The sequence below is a fragment of the Sciurus carolinensis genome, chromosome 18 (assembly GCF_902686445.1).
Source record: "Sciurus carolinensis chromosome 18, mSciCar1.2, whole genome shotgun sequence".
Lineage (NCBI taxonomy): Eukaryota > Metazoa > Chordata > Mammalia > Rodentia > Sciuridae > Sciurus > Sciurus carolinensis.
Window position 1 is genome coordinate 32,855,112 of NC_062230.1, and position 10,270 is coordinate 32,865,381.

General features: G+C 53.7%; 1 protein-coding gene across 1 annotated transcript; it reads right to left on the minus strand.

The window, feature by feature from the left end:
• Positions 1-3,883: 3,883 nt before the first annotated feature.
• On the minus strand, positions 3,884-9,508 carry Rmi2 (RecQ mediated genome instability 2). Its single transcript, XM_047533773.1, has 2 exons — positions 9,195-9,508; positions 3,884-5,007 (listed from the first exon to the last, which is right to left on the minus strand). The coding sequence occupies exons 1-2, from the start codon at positions 9,490-9,492 to the stop codon at positions 4,859-4,861; spliced, it is 447 nt and encodes a 148-aa protein (XP_047389729.1). The 5' UTR covers positions 9,493-9,508; the 3' UTR covers positions 3,884-4,858.
• Positions 9,509-10,270: the final 762 nt, after the last annotated feature.

Below are 10,270 nucleotides of genomic sequence, written 5' to 3' on the forward strand. Positions count from 1 at the left end.
GGGCGGGTGCTGGGGCCCACCAGCAGGGGGTGCTAGAGCCCAGTTCAAGACAATCAGCCCCCAGAACCGGTTTCTCAGAGGGCTCTCATTTCCGATTCTGCCCAAACACACAGATCCTCTCTGGGGCTCAGCTGTCTTCCCTCTTGGTGCTTCAAAGCCATTCTGAACATTCTAGCTGGCCCCTGCCGGCCCCTCATAAACCGCACGGGGTGCTTGATTCAAAAGGCCTATGAAGGGGTTCTTTTCATTAGAAAATTTCGTCTTCCAACCTAAAAACTGGCCAGTCTTACTTACTGACTGCCCAGGAATGTTATGCAAGGACCCATGCTGGGCAGGGAGGAATAAAACACAGCAATGTCACTGGAGGCCCCTCCAACAGAGAGCCCAGACAGGAACCTATGACTTTAGCACAAGTGTGTCCCAAGCTATAGAGATCCCTACTCAGAAGGGGTGTCTCATCCAGTCCCCAAGAACCTATCAGCAGCCATCCTGTGCAGGAAGACTGATCTGCACTTCACAGCCTGACCTCCAGGCCCGAGGCCAGACAGGAGAGGGCAGGACCAGGGCTGGACCGCTCGCTGCCTTCCTTGGCCCAGGCAGGCTGGAGCCCTTGGCGAAGCCCTTCTTTCTGGGCTCCAGGGTAGCTGCCAAACGCACATCAGCAGAAACACACCCCCTCCTCCCTGCAACCTGAGCTTTAGCAATACCACCCATGGGTGGCCCGACAGGCCTCCTGGCTGTGACCCTTGGAATCTGAGGCTGACTCGGCACACAGACTCTTCTCGGTTCCTTTTCTCCTGATCACTGGATCAGATACAAATCCACCAGGAGACAGAGGCTCGGTTATTTCACGTGGCCGTTCCCTCCCCTCCTGCTTCACCCGATGCAGGAGAGTTTTGCAGTAAGTCTTCAGCTTTACAAGAACATGCAACAGAAAGAATTAGGGAACTCAGGGAATCCAAAACCAGCTAAATGAGGGTTTCATATCGTTTTGTAATGTAAAGCAGTTCCAAGAAAAGTGAAGTCACAGCCGTGGTGGCTTATTTTCAGTTCTTAGAAAAGAGCTAATTTCAAAAGGGAAGCTGTGCTGGCCCCGCGCACTGCGGGCTCATGAGCCGACTTTGATTTGGCACCAAAAACTGAAGCCTCCGGATGCATTTTCATCTGGTGATACCAAGGAGGAAACGCTGGCCGGGCAGTTCGTCGTGTTCAGAGAAACCACGCAGCTCGCCTGGCGCGCCCAGAGGCCCAGCTCCAGGCCTGGCCACTGCCCGTGTGGGGGACAGTTGGAAAAGACGGTACCCACCTTTCCCCACCCAGCACCCTCAGATGCTATGCCCAGGCAACGGTGCCAAGCCAGACAGCATGTTCTAATCGGGTGTTTTCACCAGAAGTCGGGTGGGTCAGCTGGGCAGGATATGGTTCCGGGGGTTCTCGGCAGCGTGGTCACTTTTGCAGCACAAGAGCAGGTTTCAGATAAGGAGGAACCACAGTGGGCAGGCTGCAGGGGAGGGTCCTAGCACGCACCGCACGCCCAGTTCAGGGCCACTACCGGGTAAAACAAAGAGTTCTGTGCCCAAGTTTTAACCTAAGATCCTGGAACAGATCCGTGATCTGCATCAATAGCACCTCTGGCCCAGTACAGTGGCGCTGAGTCCCCTGCCATCCCAGCAAGTTGGGAGGCCGAGGCAGGAGGATCGCAAGTTTGAAGTCTCAGTAACTTAGTGAGATCCTGTGTCAAAGTAAGAAATAAAAAGAACTGGGGTTGTGGTTCAGTGGTGCAGTGCCCTGGGTTCAATCCTCAGTACCAAATAACAAATACACACATAAATTTATTTATTTCTGGCTGCGGGGGTCTAGTATCATGGTAGAGCCCTTACCTGCCTAGTAAGTGTGAGGCCCTGGACAAAATAACAGCACTGCACATAATAACAATAAAATTTCAATGTAATCCAAAGCGAATGTCCCAATTCTCAGCAGGGCAAGCCCTAGGAGTCATGAAGCCCAAATGAAATGTGGTGTCCTGGATGGGACTCTGGAACAGAAAAAGAGGTTAGGGCCGGGCACAGTGCAGCACGTCTGTCATCTCAGTGACTCGAGAGGCAGAGGCAGGAGGACCATGAGCCTGAAGACAGTTTCAGAAACTTAGTGAGGCCCTAGCAATTCAGTGAGACCCTGTACCTCAAATACATATGTAAATATATATACAGAGAGTGAGGACTGGGGTGTGGCTGAGTGGTTAAGTGCCCTTGGGTTCAATCCCCAGTACCACAAATAAAATTAAAAAGATGTTAGGAAAAAAATAAAGAAATCTGAATAAACAATAGGCTTAAGATTAACAGCATGTCAACATTGGTTCATTAATAGTAACAAATGTGCCATACTTCTTAGAATGTTAATGAGAGCAAAGCTAGATGCAGGAAATACGGAAACTCTGTGTGGTCTTTGCAATTTTTCTGTAAATCTAAAAGCTTCTTTTCAAAAATGCATACACACACTTAAAGGTAACTAATAGATGTAAGCAAGCACTTATTGCTTCTGGCAACAATAATTTGGTGCCCACTATATACTGGGTACTATGTAAATTTACACACATCTTTATTCCTTACAACAGTGCCTCAAGCTGGCAATGATTTGTGTTTTATGGAGGAAACTGAATGAGAAGGTAGGCAACTTGCTGATACCCACAGCAAGTTTAGCAACAGATGAAGGGCTCAAATTTAGATCTACAGGGGGGCAAAGCTCCCATTAAAGTATAGCAATATTGCCTGAAAAAGGCCGCATTGTGAACATAAACCAGCTGAAAAGAAGCTTCAAGCAGTGAACAAACCCAGATCAGTAATAGAAACAACACACAACCTACCCATCTTTAAAAGAAAATGTGGGGCTGGGGTTGTGGCTCAGTGGTGTGAGGCACTGGGTTTGATCCTCAGCACCATACAAAAAATAAACAAATAAAATAAAGGTATTGTATCCATCTAAAAAAGAAAACGTTATATAGTTTAAAAACATAGCAAATCCAAAACACTAACAGATGCTGCTGAGGATGTGAAGCAAGAGGAACTCTTGCTGGTTGCTGGTGGGAATGCAGAACCACACCACCACTGGAGAGTGGCTAACCACAAACTCCGTTCGACCCAGGATCACACTCCTGGGCATCTACCTCCACGAGCAGAGAACGAGTCCACATAAAATGCGCGGCAGCTCTGTTCATGGCTGTCCAGGATGGAATCCAACGCAACGTCCCTCCACCAGCCAGACCGGACACTCACACAGGTACCCGCAGATGGTGCGGCCTCCTCACTCTGTGACAACAGGGAATGAGCTGTCACGCTGCAAGAGACCTGGAGGAAACAACTGCACATTAAGTGAAAGAAGCCTGTAAAGACCACGGGCTGTAAATCCTACCAGCTGACAGTCTGGAAAAGGCGAAGCTATACAGACACGAAGAGATGAGTGTTGTGGGCAGCTGGAGAGGGAAGTGACACAGGGGCCCAGAGCTCAGGGCAGTGGAGCCATCTGTATGGGCGGCCTCATGTCATGAGACATCTGGTGAAGCCCAAAGATGTACCGGGGGAACTCAATGCAACCAGAGACTCAGCAGTCAGAGCAACTTACCAGACTAATGACAGGCGCTGATCACAGCAAAACCCAGAGGGGTGAGATGGGGGCACACAAATTCTGTACTCTCCACTCAATTGTTCTGCCACCCCAAAAACTGCTTTAGAAAATAGTTATTTAAAAATCAGGGTTGGGGTTGTAGTGTAGTGGAAGAACACTTGCCTAGTATGTGTGAGGCACTGGGTTGGAGCCTCAGCACCACATATAAATAAATTAAATAAAGGTCCATTGATGACTAAAAACAATTTTTTAAATATATATATATAGCACATAAAAATTTATTAGTGGTAGAAAATCAATAATCCAGACGAAATCCTACAGTGATATTGGAACACAATGTGACTCCCTCGATATTTACACTCTAAAGATGAAGCCAGCATGGGCCCTGAGCAGAGAACACAACCTGACACTCAGTACAGTCACATCAGAAAGTCATTCCATAGAAAAGATGTCCCTGCTAGGCCCAGGCTGCTCCCCAGCTGTCTCCGCAGGTGGTGAAGCATTGGCTTGGTTGATGCCTGTGAGTTGTCACCTACCTTGGTTTTTTAGTTTCAGAGAGAAATTTGGAAAATGTCTGTCTCAGCATTTCCAAGTGCAGGAGGACAGAACCATGTTCCATATCTAAGGGTAGCGGGCCTTCAGTGTCTGTGTTGCACCCAAAGCAGGAAGAGAGCTTTGTCTGCGAGGGGCCACTGAGTCTGCCCTCAGACAGCGATTCAGGGCTGGTGGAGCCCCATGCAGAGCAGCTGCCAAGCATGCGTGAAGCCCTGGGCTCCCTCCCGGGGCTGCAGGAAGAGAACACGTCCATGAACTTGCACACTGGACGTGGCATTCGTTGGAGCGGAGGTCTCAGTGGAGGGACGAGGGCCGTGGCAGCATTCCTTCCCGGCATAACTGCACTCTAACCAGTGGGCAATGACGGGGATTCAAATTTTACATCTTAAAACAGGGGCCCAGCAGTCACGGAGAAGGTGTCGTCACTCGTTACTCGTAGAATTTCAAAAAAAAATGCAACATGAGATCGCAGTGAGCTTGGGAGAGGGAAATGAAAATGAAGTAGGAAAAAAAAAACCAAAACAGCATCTGCTTTTCATCAGCAAACACAGTCCTTGCAGCGGAGGCTGAGCTAATTCAAGAATCTGGCATTTAAAACTGCTGCTTGCAGGGTGAACAAAGGCAGTGGGCTCCGCGAAACTCCCGACGAGTGGAAGCGCCTCGTCCAGGAGAGCCACCCGGCCTAAGGAATGCTCCGGTGCAGATCTTCCACTTCCAGCTCCCACATGCTTTCGTGCAGGGGATTGTCGGAGAGGTCGGTCATCTTGACGGCCTGCAGGCAGGGCTCGGGGCTGCAGGCCTGCACCACCCCCATCACCATCACGTACTTCCCTGGAAGAGAAGACAGCTGTGGACCTGCACAGGGGAGGGTGCCCGCCAGCCCCTGTGCTTCAGAGGTCAACGTCAGGGTCAGCCCAGGGTGAGCACCTGCCTCGGACTGTGAGAGGCCTGGGTCCATCCCCAGCACTACCCACAAAAAACAAAACCCTGGATAGCAGATACCAAAACAGTGATCGGGAAACGCACAAAAGTTAACACCGAGCTCCACATTTAACCCGGAGGGCGCCACCTCTGGGCTCTTGGGTGTCTGGTTAAACAGTCGTCAGGCACTGTGTAATCCTGCTCAAGGCGGGGAAGCGACTCGTGCCAGAGGGAGTTACAGTGGGACAGGCTGCGCCAAGGCGGGGCGGAAACCCAGCTTTTCTCTAAGTCTTGTTCCTTGATGGATGCCACAGTGCAGCCACAGACATGCGACTGGAATCTGTCCACAGGACGGGTCCTCTTTCTGCACAGCCGCTCCCTGCAGCTGAAAAGAAAATCCAATTTCCCCTGGATGCTGCCAGAAGGGTCGGCCCACACACTGCCGCTGCTCCCACCCCTGGGACCAACCTTGCCCCCTCCGCTCTCTCCGACCACCAGCACCGTGGGGCACACATGGGCAACCGGGCAGGGCAGGCTGCCAAGGGTGAGCTAATGACACATCAGCCATGCCACTCTTCCCGCTCCCTTGAGGAAGTAAGTCTCCTTGAAAGCAAAACTTGGCTGGTTGTAAACCACACAAAACGCAATTGTGTAAAGAAAATCCCCAAACCCAGCAGGAAGGGCGGGCGCGCTGCCAGCCCCCGCACGCCCGCTGCCACATCAGGCTGACTGCTGGCGGCCAGGCAAGCTGGCCCTGGCCCTCTGTGTCCAACCCCTGGCAGGGTGCTCTTGTGTTCTCTGCCTCCATCTCCAGGTTCCACCTGGGCCCCTTGGTGACAAAAGGCTAGTTCTAAAAAATACACTTGCTCCTGTGGGATGGCCCCCAAGAGCTGGCAGAGAGGGAACCCTCAGAAACAGGACCGAAGACCCAGGAATGGCCAGCGGATCTGCTGGGAGGTCGCAGGCAACTGGGGGGCGGGGCCTAAAGGTAGACCATGGGCCAGAGTCCCAGCCACACCCCTCCCCTTGCCCACAGGCGACCCTCCCCCAGCCAGCTCTCATCCCCTCCAGCCTTGGTCACTCAATGGCTCCGGGCCGCCCAGCCTGCTGCACCTGCTCTAGGTGCAGCGCCTGCTTAGAGCCTGAGGGCGGCCACCCAGGGAGCTGCTTCTCAGCTCCACCTGCACTGGGAGAACCCGCAGGGCAGGGAGGGCGGCAGCATCCTCCGCACGGACGTAGAGGTAGAGAACAGTGCCATGCCGGGTGGAGGAGCAGCCCCGGCGCAGCAAGCGCAAGGCCACCTACGGCAGGCAGGCCCCTTCAGGCGCCCGAGGCTCCTCAGGGTGGCACCCTCCTGCCCTCCGCTGTGGCCCCTCGCGGTGTCTCCAAGCCTTAGCACGCACCGCTCCGAGGAGCTTGACAATCTCCTGCTACTGCAGACCGGGTGACCAGACGTCCCGGTGCCAACAATGGAAGCCCAGCATCCTTCAGGGACGCCTCCTCCAGGAAGCCTCCCTGCACCCTGGAGCCTGGAGAGTTGTCCCTCCTGTGCTCCATTCTGCATTGCCGCCCCAAGTAAACTCCAGGTGCACTGAAGGGCCGAGGAGAGCGAAAGCAGCCCTCCTCTGCCCCGCAGCTGGAGGCCTCAGGGCCACCCCGAGGTTCCCGGGGGCAGGACCAGTGACGTGGGAGCGCGCGGTGCTGTTCTTTCCTAGCGTGGGCTCTTCCCAGCACACCACGGACACCACTCTGCAAGGCAGGCACCTCGAGCACCCCTAAAAAACACTGAAGGAAGAAGAAAAAAGGACTTTCCCGCCACTACACCCTGGCGCATGCCCACAACCCCCCTTGTGTTTCAGTGGCCCTGACTTCCCTGGACCTTGCCGGGAGGCAGTGAGTGACAGTTTTGTAAAGCAGGACTTGGTATGAATTAGCAAGAGGGCATCCGGCCAGCGTGCGAGTTGGCCAGGCCCACAGGTGCCCATTCGCTCAAACACTGTGGCACCTACTGGGTGCCAGGGCTGGGGCCAGACCCAGGGGGCTGCCCAACCTGCCTTCGAGGGACTTTGCTGAGGGCCAAGACACCAAGCAGCATGGATTACATTCAGAGAAGACTAAGGCCACAGACCAGTCATTTTTACCATAAAGGGCCAGACAGTAAATATTCTGGGCCCGGCTCGCGGTGGGTTCTGCCAAACTCCTCCCTGGAGTTCCGGCAGGGCAGCAACCCTACGCCTGAGCAAGTTACAAGGGCTGGATGGACGCGACATTTAACCGTCATGTACTTTCTACATGCCATGATTTTTTTCAGCCATTTAAAAATGTAAAGACCAAACAGGCACGGTGGCCTGTGCCGGCAGTCCTAGCACCCGGCAGGCTGAGGTCGAGGACCCCTTGAGTCTAAGAGTTCAAGACCAACCTGGGCAAAATAGCAAGAGCCCGTCTCAAGAGTAAAACATAAATAAAAATAAAAAACAAAGCTATAAGAACATTTACAGTTCAAGGCCATGTGCAGAGGCATCAGCCTGTGGTCTGCCAATCCTGTGCTAGAGGAAGGCTGCGGCCAGAGCACAGGGCAGGTGGGGTGTCAACATTGAGTCAACAGCCCGAGTCACAATATTCAAACCCCACCACGGGCCAGGAGCTGAGCTGAAGTCACTGTTTACCTACTGCATCCACAGAGCTGGCAGGAATTACTAGCTCCTTTTCACAGAAGGCCAAGTCCAGAAAGAGCAAAAGCACTCTGCACAACTCAGAAGGGAAGGCGTGGCTAGGAATTCAACCTAAGCTTGCTGGAGTCCTGAGCAGTCCAGGCCAGACCACTGACCCATCCTGCCTCTAGCTAGAAAATAAGACTGAGCAGGGAGGGCCATAGAGATGGAGGGACCTTGGCCCGATTTCACAGGGACAGGAGCCACAGAAAGAGGCCTACTGTGTTCAGACGTCTTTCATTTAGACCTTACACACACTCCCCCACCCAAGCCTTCCAAGATCACGTGGCAGTTCCACCGGGATCAATGCTTTTCTGGGAAATCTCCTCCCAGGCTGTCTCCCTGGCAGGCCTCATCTATCTGGGTCTCCACGGAGCCAGCACCTCAACTGGGACCTCACGTACAAGTGTTCAACTGACATCCCAGCGAAGGAGTGAGATGAGATCCTGGGTGCCCTGTGCCCGTCACTTATAAACTGGTTCTTGGAGCACCTAAGGGTCAGGCAGTGGGCTGGATGCTAAGGATAAGCTGGCAGAACCACGAAGCTCAAGCCTGCCTTAGCTCAGAGTGCGGGCCCAGGCCAGCAGCATGGCACTTCCTGGAAGCTGATTAGAAATGCACATTCCCAGCTGCACCTGAACCTCCTGGCACCCTGGGGCAGGGACAGTCCCCTGGGCTTTCAGGTGAGGTGAGTCTGATGCCAGCTCAGGTTTGAACACCAGCAGTCTGAGAAGAGGGAGAAGAGGTAAACATTAGTGAACTACAGCCTGAGTCAGTTCCTGAAGGAGGGGAAATGCAGGCATTTCCTAGGACAGCATTTCCCAAGATTTCATGGGGAAGAAATGAAAATCACCCGTGAGGAGGGAGCTTATGACGAATACAGAGGCCAGGGATCCTTCCCCAGGGAACTCAGGAGGAGGGCTTAGAGTGGCCCAGGAACTTGTATTTTTTTAAAAAATGTGCAGTTGATGATACTACTTGTTAGATAAGCTTGGGAGGGCTAGAGATGTAGCTCAGTGGTAGTTTGCTTGCCTAGCATGTGAAAGACCTGGGTTCCATCCTCAGCACCGCAAAAAAACCAAAAAGCTAGTTTCAAAAGCTGGGCTTGGAGGTTGCACCTGTAGTCTCAGCGACTCGGGAGGCTGAGGTTGGAGGTTCGCTTGAGCTCAGAAGTTTGAGACCAACCTGGGCAACAGAGCAAGGCCCCCATCTCAAAGAAAACAGAGAAGTTAGGGAGACGCTGGCCTTGGGACACGACAGGAAGGGTGCCAGGCAGGAGGTCGGCGGGGCCAAAGGCCTGGGGCTGGACGGCCTGGGCCCCGCCTCCTCCCGCCGGGCGCCAATCCGCCCTCCGCGGGGAAGGGGCCCGGCGAGGCCCTGTGTTACCTGGGACGAGGCAGGGCCGCCCGCGCGGCACCCGCTCCAGGCCGCGCACCGAGAAAGCCCCGCTCGGGTCTCGCAGCCGCGCCTCGCCGCGGCCCGCAGCCACCACCGTGCCCTGCATCCACACGGCCGCCAGCTCCAGCGGCCCGCGGCCCGCCGCCGCCCGCGACAGCCGCCAGGCGCCGGGACCGCCCTCCGCGTCGCGCCGCAGCTGCTCCGCCAGCACCTTGAACGGCGGCGACGTCGGCAGCCGTACGGCCGCCGAACTGCCGCGGGAAAATGAGTCCGTAGCCGCCGCCATTCCGGGTCGCGGCCGCTTTCCCGCCAACTTTGATAGACAGCGAGGCCTGATCCGAGACCACCAATCAGGAGCATGCTGGTGAAGCCGGCCAATGGCCGGTATCGGGAGGCGGGATCACAGGAGTGCGCATGCGTACGTCAAGTGAACGCCCCCCCAAGATAGGAATGAATGAATTCAATGAGGAGTAAGTGGAGGCAGCGAGGTAAGTAATACCGTCTTTCAGCGCATCTAAAAATTTGGCACGCACGCATGCAAGTCGGCTGAAGAGTGATTATCTCTGTCGTCTTTACGTCGTAGTTCAGTACAGAGGAGTGGTAAATACCGAAGTGGCGGAGGAGCCCACGTGAGCAATCAGGAATTGATAAACGGAAATGTTAACTGTATGAGGCGATGAATAGGCCAGCTCCCCTGACCTGCTCATCACACAGAGTATACGTGGACCAAAACAGCACCGTTTCCTGTGCAGTCGTACAAATATTATATGTCAATTTAAAAATACTTTCAAAAAGAAGTTAGGAGATAAGGCTGGGAAAGGGGACAGGGACAGCCTGTCTGTCTGTCTGTCTGTCTATCTCTCTATTCTGGGGATTGAACCCAGGGCTGCTCTACTACTGAACTACATCCCCAGCCCTCTTTTACTTTTTTTATTTTGAGACAATGTCTCTCTAAGTTGCTGAGACCGACTTTGACTTTGCCACCCTCCTGCCTTGTCTTCCCAAGTTGCTGGGATTACAGGCCTGTGCCATTACACTCAACTATTTTTATTACTTTTTGTTTT

Coding starts and splice junctions, on each gene's coding strand:
- Rmi2 (XM_047533773.1), bottom strand. CDS start 9,492: ATGGCGGCGGCTACGGACTCATTTTCCCGCGGCAGTTCGGCGGCCGTA. Junction 5,008..9,194: donor GCGGCCCTGCCTCGTCCCAG/GTAACACAGGGC, acceptor CTTCTCTTCCAG/GGAAGTACGTGATGGTGATG.